This window comes from Mya arenaria, chromosome 6, assembly GCF_026914265.1.
Source record: "Mya arenaria isolate MELC-2E11 chromosome 6, ASM2691426v1".
NCBI classification, from domain to species: Eukaryota; Metazoa; Mollusca; class Bivalvia; order Myida; family Myidae; genus Mya; species Mya arenaria.
Genome location: NC_069127.1, coordinates 63,544,968 through 63,571,221, shown reverse-complemented (window position 1 = coordinate 63,571,221; position 26,254 = coordinate 63,544,968). Strand labels below are relative to the sequence as shown.

General features: G+C 31.8%; 1 protein-coding gene across 1 annotated transcript; it reads left to right on the top strand.

Moving 5' to 3' along the window:
* The first annotated feature begins 17,925 nt into the window (after positions 1–17,925).
* On the top strand, positions 17,926–25,846 carry LOC128238664 (neuropeptide CCHamide-1 receptor-like). The gene is made up of 2 exons (XM_052954797.1): positions 17,926–18,047; positions 21,534–25,846. The coding sequence occupies exon 2, from the start codon at positions 21,610–21,612 to the stop codon at positions 22,807–22,809; it is 1,200 nt and encodes a 399-aa protein (XP_052810757.1). The 5' UTR covers positions 17,926–18,047; positions 21,534–21,609; the 3' UTR covers positions 22,810–25,846.
* Positions 25,847–26,254: the final 408 nt, after the last annotated feature.

Sequence of the window (26,254 nt, the reverse complement as noted above, 5' to 3'; positions counted from 1 at the left end):
AATGGCGGGGTGAAAAAGCGACAATGCGTGAATTGGAGGGCCGTCAACTTGGCGTATTTTCGCATGTTGCATATCATACTTGAAACACTTGTCTTGTCTCCACCTTTTTGCGGCAAATATAAGATAATGTGAAACTTTGCCAAAGTGTGTGACAAAAGGCGAAAATGTGCATTTGCGACAGGTGGCTAGGCGAAAATGCGACAGTATGATAATGTTGAGTGACAGAAATCAGCCAGCATACCTTTACTGAAACTAATAAGAACTATATATATAAATATGTGATATGTTTTAATATTGTTGAGTGAAAGTTATGCTTTACACTTACACGAATCGAAATGTATAAGCATATCATAGGGGCAACAGAATACTAATTGAAAATGACTGGTGAAAATCGGTACGTGCAAATATAATTGAACCATTAGTGTAAGAAACATCATTCTAATATTTGTTTGACCACATGGTCTACAATGAGTAAAACAGGCTTAACAAACTCATTTAAAGATTTACCTTGAACAAGTGATACATTTGTTGACTGTCAACATTTATACAATTGACAATTTAAAAGCTCGTATGCACCTCATTACCTTTTTGTACTTCACAGCAAGTTTTAAAGTAATGGCGTTACAATTAGTATTTGTCATTCATAACGATTTCTGCGGTATTTCTGATTCAGTTCTTTTTACGATAATATATATCACTCAACAAGATGAACGCCAACGGTCATTGGTTGTTGTTTTCTTAAGTCGGACATAGAATATTCCGCCCAATTCATTAATCCTTTAGTTAAGGGCCTCGCTGTACATGATTAAATCGCCTTTGAAAACATGTTTACTACGTAACCGTTCAATATATTGTAAGGTATTGGGCTGTATCAAAGCGTAATGTGTTTGAATAACAACGACGACCTCACCAACGACCCTAATGTCGACCACGACGTCGACTTCGGTGTCAATTCTGTGAAATGTTCTTTTTTGTTTAGAAAAAAACAAGAAAACACTAGCTATAAACGTTGAAATTATATTAAATGAATAGGGCAGATATCAAGGAAATGTGATATTCGGTTTTGCCGTTAATCGACTCTGTAGTACAAATACTTCCGGGGGAAAGCGACAACGTATACATGTTAAGCTGAAATACCGCTGTAATTATTATCCTAATACTTCCGTTATGAAGTTTTGATGTTTTGAATTATTTGTTTTATCTAGAATAAGAATAACAGTATAATTATTACGATGACAGAACATTAAATGGATCTTTTCAGAAGATATCCTCATAACGAAGGTTTAATTTTACCTTTCGTTTTTACCTTTCGTGTTTAAGGGATCAATGTGCAATGTTGTTTGACACTCTCATAGCTAAACGGTCTTTGTTTCGTATTCTTTCATCATCCACGCTAATGTATTGAATGTACCTTTGTGGGGATTTTCTAAATAAAGAATCCAACGTCAGCAAATCTATTTATATTAAAAAACTATTCGGTACATATATTTCCTGACAACGTAGGAGGAATGCACTTATGTAGTTCATGCCAGAGGTTCGGTATAGAACCAATGGCAATATTCAATAAAAAAACGTCTTGTTTAAGGTATCAGAATGACAAAATTCAATTACGAAGACAAAAACACACTAATTTAATCAAACGGATCGTGACAACAAAACCAAATATATGGCATCGTATGAGACTTAAATCAATAGCGCTGATAGTGTCGTCGATATTTGACCTCCTTTCATCTGCCCGCATATAAAATTACTATACAAACCAAAAATGAAATTTAATGTATCATAATAAAATCTATTCCCGTAAATGAATCCAAACAGAAAAAAACATATCGAAGTATATAAAGCGTTTTCACGCGAGTTATCAGATATTATTTTATCAAACATCACGTTTATTACCATTCTCAATGGAAATACATCTCTGATTTCACCCATATTAGCTGAAGTATGTTAAAATGTCCATTTATAGTTATGGACGCAGGCTATCAGAAATCCTGTAAATTTCAAGGCATGGACATATCGTGCGAATCTCGTACTTGAAAATAAATCTCCGTATTTTAAAATCGAATTGAGACGCAAACTTGTCAAATATCCAAATGCTCTGAGCATCGTTGTAACACCGAACATCAAGAACAAAGAGTTCGTTGCATTAATTAAAAATTGTCTGGTTAATCCACAAAAATGTTGTTTTATCCCACAAAATGTCGTTTTATCCCACAAAATCAGACATAATCTAATCCATTTTCTTCTTTTTTTTGTACCCGAACTTGTTATCAACCCTCTGCAGACAACGTAGCGTATGACATTTCTGGAAACTGTTTATATGCCTGACATCACAACTGATACTACAGTTGTTGGGAGGTCTGGTATGCACAAAAATACATTGTTGCATTGGATGGGTTTCATTCAACCATTACATCTTTTGAAAGTCATTCTTTTCAAAGCAGGGGCGATCACTTTTAGGGAAAAACCATTGATTAAAGATTAATGGTGGCGATATCTAAAAGGGTTTTGAAGTAGTGTTATTTAATTTCCATCGTAGTTAAATTCTCATCTCTTCTATTTGTTATAAAAGAATACCATGGCAATCCCAGTAGCCAAATATTAATCAAGACGTGTGTAATGTGTGTTGCCTTGGTCTGTAGGCGTTTAAACAGGATCTTTAGGGCTTGTACCTGACGTGTCTATTGTTTTATTAGAATACAACAATACTACGTAGTACATGACTTAAGATGCTGACTACCACCTTAAACCACATGTCCTTGTTTTGAATCTATGTTTTAACTTGGGAAATATTTAACATACGGAATGTTTCATTAACGAAAATATCATTCATTGGATCGTTCGAATCGTTTTTTCAGGTTGTAATGAGATATGTGTTACTGAATTCCTTACCGCACAGTAGTCGATAAGACAGCCATAGTGATACAGATATTGTACTATACTTTATCTCTCTGTTTAGTAGAGTTTATTCATTATATAGAGCTTTAATTGTGCACATGCATTCCAGATTACTCCAACTCAAACATCATGCGTGTGAACAATGACTCTCGTTGAAGTAGACAATAGAATCAAGTTCGTTAAAATTAGATTTAATTTCACTCGGATTCCTTTGGGAATTTACTGAACAAGTTACCAAAGTCAAATTCACATGTAATTATCATATTGACGCATATTCTTATGATTTAGACATGATTTTGTACATCTTAAAGCTGGACACTTTTTGAATAACAGCTTTTTAATAACAAGGAGATTAAAAGTCTGGCTATGACATATTCTATTAAGTTTTTCATTATATGTTCCTTGCAAAACGTCATCAAAATATGAAAATGTACATATAAGAGTAAGTGTGCATGCACGATTACGGATTGATAAAATGTGGGTCGTATTTTATATAGAACGGTTCGCATTATTGTGTAAATATATATTAAGAGCAAACGGCAGGAAATAAATGCACTGTTAAAGTAAAACAATACTAAAAGGCACACTTTGTTGACATAATCATATATCAGCAACGTATTGATGGCAGCGAGACAATTAACGGTTCTTCCCAGTAACACACGTTCATCGAAGTCATACGAAGACATCGTGTGAGAGGAATGCTTGAAAAAGTGCTGCTTAATTAAATTTGTTTTTATTGCAAATTGCCGGCGTCATTGTAACTAATTGTTTTATTTTGGTGAATCTATTAGATATAATATTGAGTATAGAAATGAGTGTTATTATTAACAAGTTATATACTGATAGTGCAGATCTTTTCTTCAATACCGTTATAGCCGGAATTTGCACAGCATCCTTGCTTGAATTGAAGATAAGACCACTCAATGTAAAATGCGGCAATAGGCAGTAACGGCAAGAGAACGAATAACTTACAATATTTGCTGAAAGGCAAACACTTATCAATTTTGATACTATGCTGTAATCTTGTAGCTCGTTTGTCAAAATTAACAACATTCTGGAAAGTATAAATTGGTTATTCTACCTTATTTTTTTACCGTCCAAAGATCATATTTTGTAATGTATATTCTGATATTTTTTTTTTCAAAATATATTAGCAAGAATATGGTCATAAACCATGGTCATAGGGATTATGACCAATTCTATTTACTTGCTATGTACTTATGACGCTAATTAATATAACTTTGATAAGCGTATTATTCTTTGATTGTCGTACTCTACGTTACAAATTAAACGAGATATGTGAATATGTGCATTCCATTTTTCAGAGCAATTAATATTGTTCAAAGAGGTAAAGGTAAAGGTTTTGCTTTACACAAAGGTATATGTACAGGTAGGAGTTATGAGGGATGAGTGATAATGAAGGTATATTGTGCAGGTCAGAGTAATCATGAAAGTATATAACATTCAGCAATATATAATCGTGGTTATTCTACCTTTTTTTCCGTCCAAGGATCATGTTTTGTAAAGTATATTCTGATCAATTATTCAAGATATAATAGCAAGAACATATGTTACAGAAACACTTTATTTATACATTTTTGATTGTAAAAACGATATAATGTAGGCATGTATTTGGCTTATATACTGATCAATTATTCAAGATATATTAGCAAGAACATGTGTTGCAGAAACACTTTATTTATACATTGTTTATTGTAAAAACGCTAGATTGTATGCATGTATTTGGCTAATATACTGTTGTCTTGTATTTTGAAAATGTGTCGAAAGGGAGATGTTTCAAAAAATATCTAAAGTAAAGCATACGAATGAGCATGTTGTACTCGAATGCCGCTTTATCTTGGTTTGCTTTAAAAGTAAGAATGGAAAATTAAAGTTATATCAGTAAAGATGCATATTTATCACATGCTACACCTTGTTTCCGGTTTAATATAACCATCAAGTATTTTTTTATATTACACATGTGTAATATAACATTGCTCTTCTTCTATTGGTCAGAAAATATATCGCTCCGCATTTATATAAAAAGTTAATTGGCAAAAAGTCACTGCTAATTGTTAATATTCCTGTATACCAAACCTTCAATTCTTATCTTATTTCTATAATAAATATTTGTTTTGTTAGAGTAGTTGAATTTCATTCTAAATATTAAGAGGATAACAAAGTATGTCGTCTTGATATATTGAAAAAGCAAATTTAAAAGCGTCCAAAATTTAGTTTATTTTAACCGAAAATGAACATAAACATTATGACGTCACATCTACTAGATGACGTCATGATGTTTATGTTCACTTCCGGTATAACAGAAAGAAAGATTTCGTTAAAATTAAAGTGTTTACAGTGTGATTATTACTGGATATCATCTGAGAATGCATTCTTAAATAAACGGAATTAAAACGATCGGGTATATATGCTGTTTTAAATAAATCCTGGTACTACATTCCTGCAATGCATGTAGCGCAGGAAATGACAACACTTGGTGATATTCGGCTCATAAGCATCGCAGGTGAAACAGGTAGGGTTTTGTTTGCCATTTTATACCGGAAAAAGCATGTGATAAAAAAGAATCTGACACTCGTTGTCATTTAAAACCAATTTTTATTAAACTCGTCCAGGAAAACTGTTAGTAAGCTCGCCAAAGGCTCGCTAACTAACAGTTTTCCTGAACTCGTTTAATAAAAATTGGTATTAAATGAAAACTCATGTCAGATCCTCTAGATGTACAATTTCATATAATTTATTATCACAAACAATTGGCTCATAGTTTGTTAAAGTTTTCAACATTGTTAACGTCATTGTTCTTAACTTTTGAATCGAAACTGATCTAGAAGTTTACTGGATAGATTTGTGATCTGCTGTATTTCTAAAAAAGTTAAGACAACATTGTCAGCTGTGCGTTTTTATTTTTCAATATGAAAGCACATCATAAAAAAAATCGTTTAAAAGGTGAAATACGATGTCGTCCGTCACGTTCTTAAAAAGTTCTGAAGAATCGCCCCGAACATCTCCATTATTTATTTTCCAATTATAATGACGTAATTTCTCATTTGGATATTTAGCTGATACTTTTTTCCCTTGTGCTGTGCCCTTTTGTACAAGACATAACTAATTTCATAACTTGAGTGAAATATGCATTTGGTGCACCTGAATAATTAAAATGTAGATATCAATTTTGATTTAAGTGTTAGTTTGTCGCTGACATTTCATTTTAGTATAGTATACCAGTTAAATAAATTGATACTGAAAAATGTATGTAAAATATACATTAAGCAGTATACAGTACGAAAATATAGTGCGGTCTATATTTACCTGGGGTTTTACACGGAGTAACATTAAATGTATTCTAGTTTCTTATTTATATCAATAAAGGTCACATTTATAATACAATGTTCAATTTAATAATTGTATACAATGTCTAAATTTTAGCCAGCTATAGTACTACACAAAAACTGCCCCATTTAAAAAATTACTGCTATTTTATTATAAAATGTTTTTTTTACACAAACAACGGTTCTACTGTTAGTAAATTATAAAAAGCTGACCGGAGAAGCAAACAACAATAACAAACAAAGTCATTTTTTTTATATAATGTAACATTTAATATTGCAAAGGGATTTGTTGCAATTAGTTTTTTATTCCACCTTATCTGCATGTCAATTCTACTCTAATTCCATCAAATTTTGCCAGCTGTTTACTCACACCTACTTGACAGCAGCTCTTTTTATAAACTAACGAAACCATCTTGATGTTTCTAAATATTTGTCGGAACATGAAACATTAAAAAGGTTGTGGAGAAAATGTTAACGGTATATAGAGAGTTTATGTTAAAGATGTGAATAAAATGATAAAAATATATTCTTTTTAATATTGCTAATATTAATGATTCAGATGCAATTTTCAAGCAATTGAATTGACATTAGGGCTGTGCAATTCAATGGTCTAAAAGTATATTTTGTATGCCGACAATCATAAACAACGTGACTACAACGTCTCATATTGTTCCATCTTTAGAACGAGCCAGTCACCTCATGAAGCCCATTGAGATAAAAAAAATAGCATACGTTCAATTCAATTCACGAATATCCCAATGCAATCCAAATATTTTGTAGCCTGTAAGGTATTGCTTGTAACTGAGTGAGTTCATAGAGTCTTTAAATGGCATGATAATGTATTACAGGAAGCTGTAAAACGTCAAGATTTTCTCCAACATGTTTATAAAGGAAGTCTTTAAAATTGTTTGTTTATATAAGTTGTCTAAAAACAAACTTACCGTGTCAATCTATTAATGATCCAATAAGAGGAAAAGTCAAAATAACCATTTTAATCATTAAGCCGTTTCATTTAAACGATTTTGTTTGAACTCTTTAATCGCAGTAATGAATGAACCTTACATTAAACGCTATTCAGGGAATTTTGTAGTTCAATTTTAACACCTCCGCTTCGAGCATTTTCACATTGTATCGCAAGTTTCGAAGAAGTGTTTAAATATGCCAACCTCCCACCGTGGTGATGATAGAGAAGACGTTCCAAGATATACACGAAGTCGGGCTGTGTATGCCGAGCCTACAGAGATACAGAGGGATTATGACCATTTTAATGACTTGATATGTGCTTTATGACGTAAAATAATATAACTTTGATAAGCGTATTGCGCACACACATTGATTGCAGTACTCTGCGTTACAGATTAAACAAGATATTTGAATATGTGCATTCCATTTTTCAGAACAAAGAATATTGTTCAAAGTGGTATAGATAAAGGGTTTACTGCATACGAAATGATATGTTCAGGTATTGGGTATGAGAAAGGATTGAATGAAGTGTAGTTTGCAGAGTAATAAGAGTAATAATGAAAGTATATGTGCAGGTAAGGGTTATATCGTTCGAACTAATTACTACAATTCGTGTTTCTACCCTAATTGATGATACATATTAAATTATCCAATCGTAATTATTAACGAAGGATATAGCCGATTTGTTGTTGTTTTGGTGCATTAAGACGAAATGCAGTTCGTGTACCTTTTATGCACATAATGATGGAAGTATGTTATATGTCACAATGATTAATGTCAACGCGTTGAATTTAAATATGCTTTGCTTTTTATCGTAAGTACGAATACACTCACGAAGACCCGCCAGTACGCATCGATAGCTCAGTGGTAGTGCCTAGTTTTTCTATGATCACAAGTAAAATAAAATACGATCTAACACTGAAATTAACAATTTTTCTGTTTCTTTTATGCTTATTTTTTAGTTTTATAGTATTTTGATTCATTTTCTTAACTACCCCCTTTTTGAAAAGGGTGTTACTTACGCCGCTTCCCGTGTGACGCCCCTCACGCAAAATTATAGCTTGTGACGTAGCTGTCAATTTCAATTTCCTGTTTGTTGAGAAAAAGTTATCTGATGTTCTATTTTATAGTTTATTATTCGGTCGTTTTTTTAGTGTAAAGATTTTATGAACAGTTATAAATGAAGTTTTATAAGTGCATCTTAGTTCCAAAAAATAACGAAAACACTTTTATTTTAAGCGGGGCATGATTACATAACCAAATTACTACGCCCCAATTTATTGAATGAAAATTTGACAAGTCGAATGTGTTAGCAAAGCAATTGCGGATAATCATTGGATATAAAAATTATGTTGGTTTTACAGTGTGTTTCATGATACATGGGTATTCCTACTGTCACAAACCAGTCTGTTCGGCTTGAACGCTAGTTTGTTGACAAATTTTGAGGCGTGGAGGGGGTAAAATAATATTAGTTAATCTGTAAATTGTTGTGTGAATTTTCCGGGAAGTTCGTATTACGTATTACAACGACAAACAGTTCAAAATACATTTGAACAATGATCTAACATTCTATTTATGTTCGAACTGTTGCTCTCGTCTGTTATTTGTTTGGTATGAAAGCAAATGATCGAACATTCAGCTTCAATATCAAAAAATCGTTTGAAAAACGGGTTACCCACTTTTCTAATAAACGGTAAGCTGTTAATTTCCAAATATATCATTATTTAAACTTATGTAACATTTCCTTAAATCTTAAATATGTTTTTGCCAACATTTTCTTGTTCAAAGTGAAGTGTTCTGTTTTGATCAAGGGGAAGTTACTACAATGGATTTTAAAAGTAGTTCTGAAAGTTAATATTTTCACTCCTTATTTTGCAGTGAAAATATCAAATTGATATTTTCACTGTTGTTATTTCACTGATAAAACTCCGTATTTCATCGAAAAGCATGAAAGAAAATGTAAATTATTTTTGATTTGAAAGATACAAGATGCAACATTAATACAATTAATGACTGAATTAAAGTTTCGATTCATTTAGTTAATCCTAAATAATTTAAACAGCATTACTGGCTCTAAACGCTATAAACGTCAACTATCTGTTTTAATTGAACTTTTTATCCGATAATGTTACCTAACTGGTATCGCAAATGACACGCATGATAATTGTTTTGTGTCTTTAACATACAAATAAAGACGTTTATACGGACCGCTTGGTTAATATTAAACATCATTTGTTAAGTTAGTTTAACCAAAGCATGTTTCTTTTATTTAAAACAGAAAAACGTTTGTACAAGCGTAATTAGTAAATGTTGATATTTTAAGTTGCAACGAATTGATGCGAATTGTTATTTAATAGTGTATTATTTTATTTCCGTTTTAATATTAAAGCGTTCGACTACCGGACTTGTTTCTGTAGTTTATCATATAAATATTGATGTTTCAAGAATTTAAAATCGAATTATTTACTTTGAAAACTTCTCTTCGGAATCATTGCTGTATTATTACTTAAGGTAAGTTATGTTTCATATAGAACTTAAAATTGAGATATTTTTTTCCATTTTGTTCTTCTCATTCGATATTGTTTCTTACATTCTGTGGTTTCCTTTAGAACCTTACTTAAAGTTTTCTAGTATATACGTTAAATAGCCTTGCCCAAATCACCATTTCATTAACACTCTGTGGCGACAATGATGTAACTTGAGTACGACACTAGCTCCCTTGGGATGTCCTAATTAAAAACAACTAACCCACGAAAATGTGCCGATGAACAGTGTTGACATGTGAATTAATGTTGTTGGCATTTTTAAACAGAAAATCAGTTGCCATGAGCAATGATTTCAAATAACATATTATCTATTTTGCTGATTTGGCTACACTATCAACAGTTACACACTGATCAGATATTGTGCCTGTCAAATTTTAACAAATGTTAAGAATCTGATTGACAAACACCAAGACGCTATATTGTAAAATGTTTGGTAAGTTCAAGCCATAAAACATATTCCTATACAAAGTTGCTTTGCTAGTTAAACATAAACGGCAAAAGTTCCAATCTTAACACAACGGAAAAATTGACGGAAATCACAATAAATAAACTAAATATTTAGTGTGTTTTTTTTTAATTGAACCAATAACATCGAAACTACCGACTACTAAAGCCTTTGTCGTTGTGTCATAGTTTGCTTTACCTCCGTTGTATTCATGTAAAATATGTAATCGGTTGTTTCACAATATGTAAAAATGTGCTTTTCCGTAGATTGAAGCTCTTTTCGAAATATTAAATGATAAATGGGATTACAGGTTTTGCAAATCGCTCACAGTATGATTGGTTAACAGTTGCACACACTGCACCATGCTTCTCCAAGGTACCTATTTGTTTCGTTTCTGGAACAGATAAATCAAAATGCAGTATGTGAAACAAAAAAAGGCACAGTCAGAGATGCATTTTCACATTTAATGTTTATTGGCCAGATGCTATTTCGATATCAAAAGTAATATCATTTGACATAGCAGACGCTATCTTTACAGCGCAGTGCATTTAAACACGAAAAAAATGGATATGTGTCTACTTGTATGTTTCCAAATCATTTTAAACTTTGGCCTATGATATTTATGACATATGCCATGATTAAGCGATATACATTTATAATCTACACACCAATAAATTGTGTATGTATTAATATAACTATAACAAGAGTGACACTCACAAAATACGCCCATCAATAATTTCTTGGATTCTAAGACAACTTACTGTCACATTGGCCCTTTGAGAAGCAAGCTTTTCAAGAAGCAAATGATTTGGCACAATATGGCATTAACAGTAGAAAAAAATTATTTTAATTCGAGGGTTTCGAGTCAAAAGGTGCTAAAATGTATATAATTTTCATAGGCACTTAGAACCTTTGGGGACCAAGCCCTTGATATTTACTGAGGGTTTCATGCAAAATTGTATTTACCAAGTACTTCTGTATTTCAGGGAACTATGGCACATTCTTCAGCTATCTATAGCAATTGTTCTGTCAAGAGAGTAGACAAAGCTTAAATGGCAAGGGCAGTAATCCTGAAGTGCTTCGGGGCATTTGGCTGATTATCATACTTGACCGATTTATTTTACCAACAAATATTTTCAGCAAGTTTGGTGAAGATCAGATGATAACTGTTCAAATTAGACAGTGGACAAAGCAAAAATGGCAAATTTTGACCAATTCAAGGGCCATAATCCTGAAGAGCCTGGCTGGTTATATAACTTTGCCAAGAATATATACCAACAAACATTTATAGTAGCAAGTTTGGTGAAATTCGGATAAAAACTGTTCAAGTTTGAGAGTAGACAAAGCTAAAATGGCCAATTTTGATAAATTCAGGGGGCCATAACTCTGGAGTGCCTAAAGCGATTAGGCTGGTTATCGAACTTGACCTAGATATTTCACCAACAAACACTTTCATGAAGTTTGGTGGAAATTAGATGAGAAATGTTCAAGTTAGAGAGCGGACAAAGCTAAAATGGCCAATTTTGACAAATTCAGGGGGCCATAACTCTGGAGTGCCTTAAGCGATTTGGCTGGTTATTGAACTTGACCGAGATATTTCACCAACAAACATTTTCATGACGTTTGGTGGAAATTGGATGAGAAATGTTCAATTTAGAGAGCGGACAACATTGTGGAGCCGCCCGCCCGCCGCCCGCCCGCCGCCCGCCCGCCATGGGTGTTCCCATAATACGGTCATCGTAAGATGGGCGTATAAAAAGGATTTGACATATATGTACTGTTTTGTTTTCTTTGCTGTCTGGAACAAAGATATTTCAGAAGCACAATATATATTCAAAGTATGATAACAGCGGACGCGGTATGATTGAAACTGTTCATTGCCATTCCATGTCCCCTCACACAGTGGATAAAGTCAAGAGATTAACAACATTTATGTACTTTAAATGTTTTTAGAACGTTGATGGATATTATTGATGCAAGCATAAAATACCGTTATTTTAAGTGTTTTCTTGAGCGAATTATAATTTAACCATTCACTAGACCTGATATATGACATTCATAATGACAACCGCGGTATCACATTTCTAAGGACAAATTCATTTTTTTTTAAATTTGGAAATTATTATACTTGTTACAGTGTAGGGGACATACTTCTTTAGTGCGGAACAATTCATTTCAAAAGTACATCTTGCTTAGGTAGGAAATCAGAGAAACAACATCAATTGAATTACTTAGACAAAACGAGGAAAGTTCTTCCAAATAGCAATGACCGTAAAATTAGTCCTTAAATCAATGTCTGCTATAGTTAAACAAGTCATTATTCTTGACTTTCCAGTAATCAATTTATTGAAGCAAAACTGCACTTTCAACCAAAAACAAAATGAGGAAAACATACACAGTTTGAAAATAAATATTTTACCTAAACAAGCATAACAACTCTTTTGAAAATTATTTCGAGATAAGCAATTAAAAGATGACAAAATTTAAAACGTCAACACGTAATTGTTGACGCAGGCAAGTACAATCGTCTAACAATATGTTAACCTCATTTACACAATTGGAAAAAAATGTTTCCGAATTATTTTGTTAAAATCTCTGCCTGCCGGTTACCGTTCCGATAAAAAAATAATATTTCAGTGAAAATTAAGATAACGCTCCGTGGTAATAATATTCGTAGTAACAAAATTATTATTGTTCTCACGTTAATTAAAACCCTTAATGTAAGGAAGATCGCTACAGCAGTGTTCGTGTACTGTTTCTTGCCAAATAGGTATACAATATGTAGAAACAGGCCTAACTAACACATGTACAATGACATTTGGAACAAGTGGCACACATATGTTTTTCGATTTGTTGTCTGCCAATATTTTCATAATTACATCCTCATACGCTTTTAATTGAGCTTGTTTTCACCTCATTTATGCATAACATGTTCGTATTCCAATTCATGTTTCCTTGCCAAAAATAGCGTCAACATAACTCGGCCTGTTTCTTGCGCCGCAAAACAAACTCACAACTATTGTTTTGTCTAAGTCTAACAAGAGAAATTCCCCAACAATGATAAAATCGAAAATTATGAGCCTTGCTGTACATGTGTATATTGTCGCTAAAAACATGTGTACGGAATTTCTTTGAATATCCTCAACGTTTTTGCACGCCTACGACGACGACATCGACCACGTTGCACAATCTATGATAATTCCTCGACTATTTGAAATAACAACAGAAAAAAAGCTGAATTGTTGTTTGCTGTCAGACTAATTTTGTTGTAGTTGGCATGGCATAAGTCTTAAATATAAATACCTCCGGGGGGTGGGGGCGACAACGGACACATATTAAGCTCGATTGTAAATAGTGCTCAGATAACAACCGTCGTAGTTATTTTTTGTAGTTCTTATAGAATTATTTGCAATGAATATTCTATTGATATATGTTATTAAATCCAATACTTTTAAATAGTTGACTAGATTCGAGTTGGGCCCGAAATCGCCAAATACAGTATGTCCTCAAAACAAGCCTAGAACTGTCAATAGGAGCTAGAATGAGGCCGATAATACATCAATTCACGTAATTAAAGGAATATTTCGTCGCTTTCTTAGCTTAGTTTATCCGTTTAAAAATAGCGCATATTGATTCCCAGTGTATAGTGTTTATACTTAGCATAGCATGTGAAAGTCACGTAGTTTGTACAGATACACATATCGACGCTATTTTTGAATTTCCTGGTGTTTACATGGTAGATAAACCAAGTAAATTTCGATTTGAAAAGAATCGGAAAAAAACAACAAAAGAAACATGTGTCCTAAACGATGTGATACATCAGTTAATATTCGTAAATGCATGGTTTTCTTCAAACACTAGCGTTGATAGCAGACATTTTTATATATTCTGTCCACATATAAAGACAATATTATGTATTATGGTACGATTTGGAATTATTGTATTTGAAAATGAAATGAAAAAGGAATCACCATGTGACATTTTCACGCGAGATATCAGAAATTAATTGATCAAACATCACGTTCATTACAACTGGTAACTAAAAACATCTTAGAATTCATCCGTATTGACTGTCTTACAAGAAATGTCCAATGTTAAATATAAACGCTAGCTTTTAAACAAATTGTAACAAAAAATGCATGAAGATAAAGTGCGATTTGCGTATGCTTACACATAGTATAATGACATAAGTAAAAGTAAACTATTTTTGATTTTAATAATATTAATGCTACTTTAACCATTTGGTGAATATCATTTCGAAACGTCTGGTAAATCCATAATGACAGTTTAATGGCTTATAATCCCACAACATCAATGACCCTAAACGATATCAACGTCTGTTATATTTGTTATTTGACCCTAAACTTGTTATCAAAGCTCTGCAGAAAACTCAGCGGATGGCATTGCAGTGAACTGTTTACCTACCTGACATCTCAAATGATACTTCTGTTGATAGTCTGAAGGTCTGGTATTAACATCGAAGCACAGCGTTTTTAAAGATTACATGGTTTCCGTTGAACAATTGCATATTTCGTAAGCCATTACTTTCAAATCATGTTGGAAGGGTGACGAGATTTTTTCGAAATAGGCTGTTTAGAAGCTGTCGAAGTTACGTACTTTAATATTCTTAATATTCAAAGTTTAAACTTGATTTTTTTCTTAATAAAACGCTCATTTTTCCCTAAGCTTTAAAGGCCTAGTTTAAGCCTTCAATTAGTGACCCGCCCCCACCCCCCAAAAAAAATAAATAAAATAAAAAAAAATAAATAAATAAAAAAATTTAAAAAAGCATGTATAGTACACAAGCTATGTGTATTGATCTTAATCTAATTGCCTTGTGTCAGTCTTATCAGATAACGTATCCTGTTGTGCAGTTTTGGTGGTTTTATTATAGAAATGGACAATGTATCTTGTATTTTAGTTGTTGTTGTAGTGTTGTTTTTCAAATAATAATAATATTATTATTATTACAATGGCATAGAATAATAATAAGGTAATATATGTAATATATAATAGCCCTTAAATATGATTTAACCAGGATGCTTCACAATTCGGATATAATAATGGTGACCATGCCTTTAAAATGGATTTAAATATATATGTTAACTTAAATAACTATTAAAAAATATCACTCTTATTTGTTTATTATTTATTTCCAATCGGTTTAATTAATACATAGATTGGTTATGCATATTGTTTATATATATTAGTGAGACAATGAGATTATCTACTCGAAAAGTGTCAACTCTAAATGGCACTGAGTCAATAAACAAATACAAAGGAAATTGGCCCCTACTGTGACACCAGTGCAATTAACAGGAGATGCACAGCAGGGGTTTATCATGCTAAACATTCCTTAAACTATGCCTTTAAAAGAATACTTCAGCGAGACGTGTTTAATTTTTCCTGTGCTGTAGCGTTTTATCTTTTGTTTGGTTTTTGTTTGACCTTAGTCCTTTTTTGCTTAAACAGGGTCTTCGTTATTTGTTAAGGTTACGGGCTAGTACCTATAGTTTCCAATGCTGTAACAGTAGACGTCAATAATACATAGCACATGACCTCAGATGCTTACGACCATCCACTTTCTCTTCGAATAAGATGGCACTAATAACACATGTGTTTAGTATTAACTTCATACAATATCTCCTATATTCAGTACAGTCATTCAATTTTTTAATTTAAATTATTGGACATGCTTTCTAGTTAACGCCAAAAACATGCTTGTGAACACTGATTCACAATAAATATCTCGTTGCAATTTTTTGTATATAATAATCATTTTATTTATGGTGTTAAATATAATATAATTTATTGCGACATTGGTTCTTTTGGGGCTTCGTTCAACAGGCGAACCAAGAAAAGGTGGCAATACTGAATGGGGATAGGGGAACTTCTATGCCTGTGACAAGATTTACACTTACATTCAGTCACCATAGGCAATAATTATAATTGATAAATTGCATAAATTGGTATTTTTCATTTTAATCAACTTCTTTAATTGTGATCCTCCGGACATGAGATGTATGTCCTATGTATCAACAATCGATTAAGATTATTTCATGGTGAACATGCCACAGAGTTTTAAGTCATTTGTGAACCAACTATTGGTGGATATTTCGGGCATTTTGAAGCTGGACATGAGGAACACACAATCAAGAGAATGATGAATTAGGTATGTCTTCGCCATGTCCCTTAATAACTGCTCCCGAGCTCAAGCAAAAAGAGGGGCAAACAAATAATACTATTTTCGTCACACATCGCCACTGGCGGGCTCCGAATACTCCAAATAATATTTTTTTAGTAAATTAGTGCCTGTGTACAGCTCTAATATATCTATAAAGACATAAACCTTTTGCATTTTTCATCTTTTGGGAAAGGAATAAGTGCAAATGGATATAGTCCTACGTCAAAATGTCCTAAATATTATATCTGCAGTTTCTTTTTACATCAGCCGTTTCTGTTTGCATCGGACGTTTTTACCACCTGTTTTGTTCAATGTCAGTTCCCCAACGTCAATCTGTCAATGTATCGTTTGCAACATTACATACAACAAATGAAATGATCTTTTAGTTTTTAATTGGCTTCACCAGCTATATCTTTGTAACAATTTAGATTCTGCTTCCATTGAAAACTATTATTATTAATACTATTAATGGATATTATCGTGTTAACAACTGGAATCGGATGTACATAAATTGTACACAGGTTGCTCTGTTATTTATCACAATCAAATAGTGTCCCAATAAAAAATAATGTTCAAATATTAAAGGCCTAAAGCTGGTGCCTTTTTGCAATAAAAGCAATTTACAATTGCTTCTAATCTTGTTGACATTTCTGCATTTGTTTAATTCATTTAATGTACTTGTAGTTTAAAGCTCGATGAATAAGAACTCTATAAGCTATGCTTTCGTTCCAATCAATTTCAATATTATAGACAACTTGTGTGTGTGCAAATTATGTGTAGTTTGTTTTTATATGTTGAATAAAATTTGTTTGAATCAAAGCGCGATGGATATTGATAACATATTTTCTCAATATCTAATTTTAATTCCGTCATTGTTAATATAATATCGAACTGTTAATTATTTAAATTATGTATGCATATAATAGGCATAACTGTATACATTTTCCTTAAAACTTTCACCACTTACGTAGATGTCTGGATATAAAATCTTGTTAGTTTCCGTAAATTGTCTTCGCTAATGTTAACAACAATTGCTTCTACATTAACCTGCTTGTTATTGTGTGTGTTGATCGTAGGCAATTAGGGGTGGGGCTTTTAAACAGATTTTCGATCATTACTTTCATATTGCTAAGTATATTTTGTTAGTTTACCTTGAGAAAAATTATGGGTTACAGTTTTCAGATCAGTTGAAAAAAGCTTTATTGTTGTAAGCTGTGTGCGATGGATGGAAAACAAAGCATTATACATTTCTAATATGCATGTTTGTCATTAGTATCGCCATTTGATCACCGCACAATTCAATTGCTGACGGTGAATTCGTCGATAATTGTTTTCTCAGCGACCCCAACATTACTTGGACTTGGCAAATGTTCGGATTGTAAACATCTAGTAATCACTTTCGCAGACGGATGAATAGTTGAATAACGGTACAGTAGCTTTCGAGGCACCCGTTGTATTTCGGGATCCGAAAATATATCGTTGTACCTGTGAAACGTGGTGAACATGGTGTAGTACAATATAAAAAGACAGATAGTGAGAACTCTGGAATCATTTCAGACAGTATCTTGGTTGGAGGCAGTTTACCCGTAGTTTGTTCTTGGAATAATATATTTGTATAGGATATAGTGAAAGAGGAACTATTACCTTGCCTTTGGAGATAATCGGTAATTATAATTTATTTCTTATAATCGAAACAAATATAATTCATATTAGTAAATAAACGTTTATACTTGAAATATTTGCGTTACACTGGATGTGTTAATTGCAAATGAGAAAAAGTGTTTATTTTTGTTAATCATTTGGCTGTAAAATTTATTACGGTACATTCATTATTCAGTTTGAGAATTTTTCTTTTTTCTTTCTTTCTTTATATATTTTTTTTATTTCATTTTTATTCATTTTTTTTTTCATTCTTTTTCAGTATTTCTCTATCTTAATTTCATTATTTCATTATTTGTTTATTGATTGATTTATTTATTTATATATTAAATTAATTAATTAATTAAAAAAAAAATATTTTATTATTATTTTTTTTAATGATTGATTGATTTACTTGTTTATTGATTGCATAAATGTATTTATTTATTTCTTTATTTATTTTTATATTTTTATTCATTCATTTATTTATTTATTTATTTATTTATTTATTTATTTATTTATTTATTTATTTATTTATTTATTTATTTATTTATTTATTTATTTATTTATTTGTATATTGTTTGAAATATTTATTTATTTATTAGTTTGTTCGTTCGTTCGTTCGCTCGCTCCTTCATTCATTCATTCCTTCATTCCTTTATTCATTCTTTCATTCAATCAATCATTCGTCGATTGATTGATTGATTTATTTATTTAACTTTTTTTTTAATTTTTGTATTTATTAATGAATTTGTTTGTTTGTTTGTATATTTTATTTATTTATTTATTTATTTATTTATTTATTTATTTATTTATTTATTTATTTATTTATTTATTTATTTATTTACTTATTTATTTATTAATTTATTTATTTATTTTTTTATTTTATTTGTTGTTGTTTTATTATTATTTTGACTGATTAATTTCGCATTTTTTTATTATGTTTTAAATATTAAATCAAAACCTAACCGATTAAAGCGCCATCGGTCAAAAAACACCCCCTTTTCTGTAAATATTTTTAAATTACTTAATACGGGTTGTTCTTAAAATAATGACGCAATTATTGACTAGAAGATTGTAATGATTTGAAGAGCTCTTAACAAAATCGCAACTAGATCATTTGATGTCTTCAATTAAAGAAAACTATCGTCGAAATTAACTATAATATTAAAAAAAAATATATACATTCGTGATGATTTGCCATATCCGGTTCCGATATTTTGTATGTTGATTTATATGATAATTTTTAAATATTTGCATCCATGTATGTTATAAAGGCATAGATAAAATGTGTATCATAATTATAAATAATATTATATGAATTCAGTATCACCCATTTTAGTATTTCCATTCACTCATTCATTTTAAACCTGTACTAATGCATAAACCTAATTAATATGAGAAAATTGTAGATTAATAACATTTACTTTTTTCGATTACCTTCAAAGACGTATTTAACTGTATTTGATTTATTTCACATACATAATTAGTATTGCTATATCTGTAAATGATTTCTACTAACTAATTCGACAGTCTTTCACAGTGGAACATGCAGATCTCTCTAAGACCATATTTTCAATGACCTTACGATCAAAATATGGTTTTAAATTGGTTCGTTATCACAAATTAAATGTTTTGATTGCAAATAAAAAAAAATCAAATTGTATTGATAAAATGTATCTCAAAATTAATGTCATAACTACTCATTAATAATAGTTTCTAGAAAGTTATAAAACGATATGATCGTTTATAAAAGGATCCCTACTGGTTGGCTGTACATATCAAAACAAGATACAGATCCCGAACACCTGTTAAAACACGCGTTTATTTACGGTGATCGATAATTTGATCAACTAAACTAATACAAAGGCTTGCCTTTGAATCACTTGCCAAATTTCATATTGTTTCGATAAGGGTTTTTTTTTCTAAAAATACCATTTAATGATCTAATACCTTTAATATCAAAATGTAGCACACGAGGGAATGACGTCACATCATGGCGCGTGCGCATCTATGAGGCCTCAGATTTGGTGCACTACATTAAAGATATTTATAAATATATATCACGCTTTACATTTGTAAATCGCATGTTTTGAAAAACAGCGAAAACAATAACAAAATTATTCACTTAAGATAACATACTGATTAATCATAATGTCATGTATATGTGTTTTTGTTAGGTTGTTTTACATTTGTTTTTAATCCTATTCAAACTTAAAGCACTCATCTGTTTCTAAATCCTTTATTTTCAGGATTTAACAAAACATTTTTAGAATGGTGTTTATCATAGAAAAAAACCCATACTTTTAAGTGTTCAGTATTTTTGCACACCAATTGATGAATTGAAGGGTGTTTGAGCCTAGTGCGAAAATATATAAGTTTTCGAACAATCATTCTGTGTAAGTAAGACTCAAAATAATTAAAATAATAAAGCACTTCAGGCACTTCACAATACATAATCGGTACATTCATTTTGAACATGTTATACATAGCGGTCTTTAAAAAAAATAAATAAGATAAATAAATGAATGTTTCGCCTAACCTAAATATGTAAGCATGGTAAGACAAGATATAAATAATATGTTTTCATTATAGTTTAGTCTATGACCGGAATATTCCTCAGTCTGTTGAAAAGGGTCACATGCTGAAACAAATGAATTCTTTACAGGCATGCATCTTTTTCTTAGCAATAGAATTTACACACGCATATTGCTATAATATTTACTTATTTTTCGGAAAAAACTAAAATAATATGACATCGTGTGGACTTTTTATTAATAGATTTCCTTCCCCTATCAGAAAAAGCCCCATTTAAGCCGTTTATAGGGGCGTTCACAGTGGTGAATTTACCACTTATGTTTAAATATAATTAAGAAATATATATTATATAAAAAATATAACACAAATATTCCGCTGGAAGCATAATTTGAAACTGAGTTCTCTAATATGCAGTCGGGGACCATATTAATATCTGCTTGGTTTATATATCATAAATATTAAATCTCTAAATTAAAACTGTGGCGTCATTTGTCAACATTTAAACGAACGCTATCAGTATTTGAATTGTTAGTTCTATTCTTTTCGAGTGTGTGAACAATTTTCAGTACTCAGCAACCATCTGGTTCCGTTAACAATATTTGATTTTAGGTACATGTCTAATGATAATAATGAGCTTTCAATAGGCATTAATAAAAATCCTGTTTATATTTGTATTCGTAAAGATACACAAAGCTTCTGGGCAGAACTGAGAGTGCTTCCGTAAACACAACAAAATCATTATATGAACAGTCCCAAACAGAGTCTATTAAGAAGCACGAACTTTATTCAGTATCAACATTGATAAATAAGGTTCATTCCAACTCCGTTAACCTCGTTTCCGCAAAACCCCCTTCATTCTCGGCCATAGAAGATACTTATAATCCTGTAGTGTTTATAACTGGTATACATAAACGTATTCATTGTTTTTAGTGATAAAATTAGAAATAATGTTTACCTGCGTTTTCTAATTTCAGTTATCTTTCCGGAATATGTCAGAGGGACGGGTTAGCCCAATTTAATTAAGTTGGAACGGTCGGACAATCAAACAAGATGTCATCAGAAATATTATCTCATATTAACGGGACTGTTTTCTCTGGGTCAATTAATACGACAGGAGACGGTGTGAATAGTACGCCTACTGTTGATGTTTACGAGGAACCACACGAAAACTTGGAAGCCATTCTGGTGCCGATTCTCTTCGCTATAATATTCCTTATTGGTGTCGTGGGAAATGTCACTTTGATCATGACGGTGTTGAAAAACAAGTCTTTGCGGAATACTCCTAACATCTTTGTCGTCAGTTTATCAATTGGTGATTTACTGTTATTATTGTGTTCCGTACCGTTTTCTTCCACGCTTTTCACGTGTTTCTCTTGGCCTTTTGGGCGATTTCTGTGTAAATTTAACGAATACATGCAAACACTTTCTCTTGGTGTCTCGGTATTTACATTAACCGCCCTTAGTGGCGACAGGTATATCGCAATTGTACATCCCATGAGCAAACACACGGGAAAACCTACGCTCATAACAGTGGTAGCAGTCGTTGTGATTTGGATCTGTTCCGCAGCTCTCGCCATACCGGAGGCAGTTACATCTAACGTCCTATATTTTGAAGGAAGAGCCCCTATGGAGAATGGCAACACCACAGTCTTACCAATAACTATCGCAATTTGTAACATTTATCCGGCGAACAGCTTGCCAACGTGGTATAGCAAGGCACACTCCATGTACAGATTCATAGTGTTCTTTGGATTACCTCTCCTCGTCATCGCAATCTTTTACGTCATGATGTCGAGAATTCTGATAATCAGCAGTAAGGCATTGCCCTGTGAATCCGTGAAAGGGTCAGCGATGAATCAACAGCAGAAAAGGCAGATTCAAGCGCGTTTGAAGGTGGCAAAAGTTGTTCTTTCATTCGTCGTTATCTTTGTTGTTTGCTGGCTACCACGTCACATCTCGATCCTAGCAGGCCATTTTGCCGACCCGGAGTACAACATGTTTTGGCATGTTCTGAAAATAACTTCATTTTGCCTGACCTATATCTATTCATGCGTGAATCCATACGCTCTCTACTTTCTAAGCAGCAAGTTTAGGAAGTATTACAACCGCTATTTCTTCTGTTGCTGCCGTAAGAGCTCTTATCAAGGCTTAGCGGGCGGGGAACATTCGGCCTCGTACAAATGTAACAGCACTATTCGCCGGGGCAGCACGACTTGTACGGTCGTGTTGCATTCACAGTCCATGTGTTAAGACTGTGAATGGCGATACATGAAGTTCTATTTATAGCAGTTATTTCAATGGTATATATGATATTTTTTCTGAATTACCATCCTGACAGTATTTCCTGCTTGATCTTAGCGTAGATTAATTATTATTTTGACACATCATTTTTGTGATTTAAATTCTATGTTGTACAATAACTCGAAGCTGATCGATTATTGCAGAGCCAAATCGAAAACGATATATTCAGTTTTAATAAGTACAATATATGGTATATAACCCTTGAGAAAAACAGGAGACTAGCATAATATAAGCTGGAACTATTTCAGAATGGGATAGGTAACGAACGCTTTTGGCTAGAAATATGATACTAAGTCAATTGTAGTAAATATTCTCAGCAGAGATATCCAGTTATTTTAATATCAAGGGAGTATTAAAATTCTTCCTAAGACATATTTATTCAGTAAAACATTTTATTTTCCTTGAAAAAGTAATCATAGTGTTAGAGTATACATATAAGAATATGTGTGCATGCAATTTGACGTATGGATGTAATCTAGGTGATATATTCTATAGAATTGTTCGTTCATATGTTGCATGTCGGGTACAATTATTGTCTTTTGTGATTCTACGATGAACTTAATGTACCATTAATTAATGCACTATGCATACCATAAATGTGCGACGTTTACGACTTTGAACAATAACACCTGACAAATAAATATATAAAAAGCAAATGGCACGAAATAAATGTATTGCTACAATAAAACTTTAACGTAAAATTCAAATCATTGATGCAATCATAAAGGAGGACGCTTGTGGTTGCTAATGGTCGCTCGTTATCTAGTTCTGTTTATTGGTACACTAATTGAAACAATTCACTCTCCTGGCAAAAACTAAGTCAAAATGACGGTACTGGTACTCAGCTATTTGTCTAGTGTAATTGTTTCATTACGAAATGGAACACAAGAAGTGCTAATGAACATCGTATAATAACGTTCTCCTTTTAGTACAAAAACTTGCTGATAAGTGTCAATTAACCTTAACCTTTTAACAGAATGCAACATAGTCGTAAAAGGTGCTCATTTCTGGTATGCATAGTGCACTAATGTATGGTACTTCGAATAACAAAAAACAATAACTATAGTACCCGAAATACATCATACACGTTCTGTCATGACTAAAGTGTTGTATTTTACGAGTTGCTGCAGTATAAGTTTGACGTGCTACATGGTATACTGATAAACTGACGCAGCAATGTAAAAGTAACCCATATGTTTATTCAGAAAGTTAAAGAATTACAAAAGGGAGTATTTTAATACAACATAACAATTAGCGGTTCTTCATAGTCACTTGATATCTTCAAAATCATTTGCAGATTATTTTTAGGAATGCTTGAGAAAGTTCCGCTTAATTCGTTTTTTTCTTAATTATAACAAATAAAAGCGGTTGTCGCTGTAACTAGTTGTGTTAATGTGTAGATTGTGTAAGAGCTAGTATGAACTGCAGAAATGGTTTATTATTAGTAAGTTATATTATTAAAGTACAGACCTTTTCTTGGATACATTTTAGCCGAAATATTTGACAAATCGCTTTCCATTTTGATGAATTTGTTAGATCTGAATGTGTTGAACTGTAGAAATGTGTTATTATTAGTAACTTGTAAATATAGCACAAACTTTTTCTCTGAAACACTTTAGCCGGAATCTTTATCATCAAATAGTGATGTCTATGTTTTAAAATAAATGCAAAAATACATGGTGTAAAATGAGGCAAAAGGCTGTACCCGCTAGATGTGCTATTAACAAACTTGTTCGATGACGCTTTAATATTATCTTATTCATGTAGATTATGTTAATAACATCCAGGAAAGGTTTATTTTTTGTATTTCTACATTACACATTCTACCGTCCAAGCATCACGTTTTGTACTTATTATAGAGATCTATTATATTGGAAAGCTTGTTTATAGTAGCAAAAATATAAATGGCAGAAGCACTTTATCTTCATGTTTTAGTTTGTTGAAACGATAGAATAGTGTATATAGGTTATTAATCCGTTGTCAAGGTTTTCTTTAAATGTGGTTAAAGAGAGTTATGTAATATAAATACATTTAATAAAGCACAAGAACGAGCATGTTATTTGGATGTCGAACGCCGTTGCACTTTATGTTGCTTTAAAAGTATGATAACAAAGTGTATAGAGATAATAAACGAATAAATGTTGAATTTCATATAATGTCGTAACAAATTATATGTATTTTCATTGCACAACGGTCAATATGTGTAAATATATTAATATATACATTTCAAATATGCTATTTCATCAGATCTCCATTTGAATGATTTCCAAAACACTTATTTCAGAGTTAGTTCAGACAATTTTAGTCTGATACGCTCGTTTCATAAGTGTGTAAATTGAGCGAAAATTGCATTATATATATATAGATTGATTTATTTCTGTATAAAATGAATAAAATATGAATTCCTCAAACAAACTATAAGGTTAAATATAGCGTCCTTACATAACTTTTAGTCTTTTGATTTCAAGACAATTTGCAGCTTCAAGTTATCTTTAAAACTGTCTTTGGCTGGCTAGGAATGTTCAGGCATGTGACATGTCTTTTTTCAAATATTTTACATAAGTAATCATTTGGAAGAAAAGTTGAGCTAATACAAGTCCTTTTTTAAATAATGTTTTAAATGTTATTGTTGCAATAAATTATCAAATGGTCACTTAGACAACAATCAAAAACACCACTTTGAGAAATAATTTGGGGGTCAGATACTATAATTAGATCAATGACTGTAGATGATACAGATGAAATTCTTGCGTTGTCATTTATCAACTGTGTTAGACTCAATATGCCACAAAATGACTTCACAGCTCTGACCAAAAGGCATTTACTTGTGGAAAATACATTGGTGTTTAAATCACCTAAAATAATTGTTTAAAAAAAACCAATGAAATTTGGACAAGATAAAAACACTGAATCTTAAACTTCATAAAAGAGTGTCTGTTAAGGCGGCCTGTACATAACTAAACAAAATATGGGCTTAGTCTTTGGCAGAAGTGCACCCGAAGAAATATAATGTACATATTCATCTAGATTTTATTGAAACTAGTTTTGACGCTGAAATGTCATTCGTAGTGCTGTTTACCAGTTTATGTTGTTATTTGTCAAACGTTAGCGGTAAATTATTAACTAAATATATAAGTAATTATACATTAAGCTGTACATTGTTTTCTAGGAGTAAAGAAGGAAAATATCTGATAAATATCGATTAACTTTGATGAGAAGGGATAATGTTAACAATTGTAATACAACAATTTTTTATTTCAGCCAGATGTAAATAACACAGCATTAGCCCAAATTCAAAATCAAATGACAGACGAGTCTTTGCCGAGGAAATATATATCTGATTTCATACAAATGTTATGTACAATTAATTTGCGTTTCAGATACTAAAGAGCCA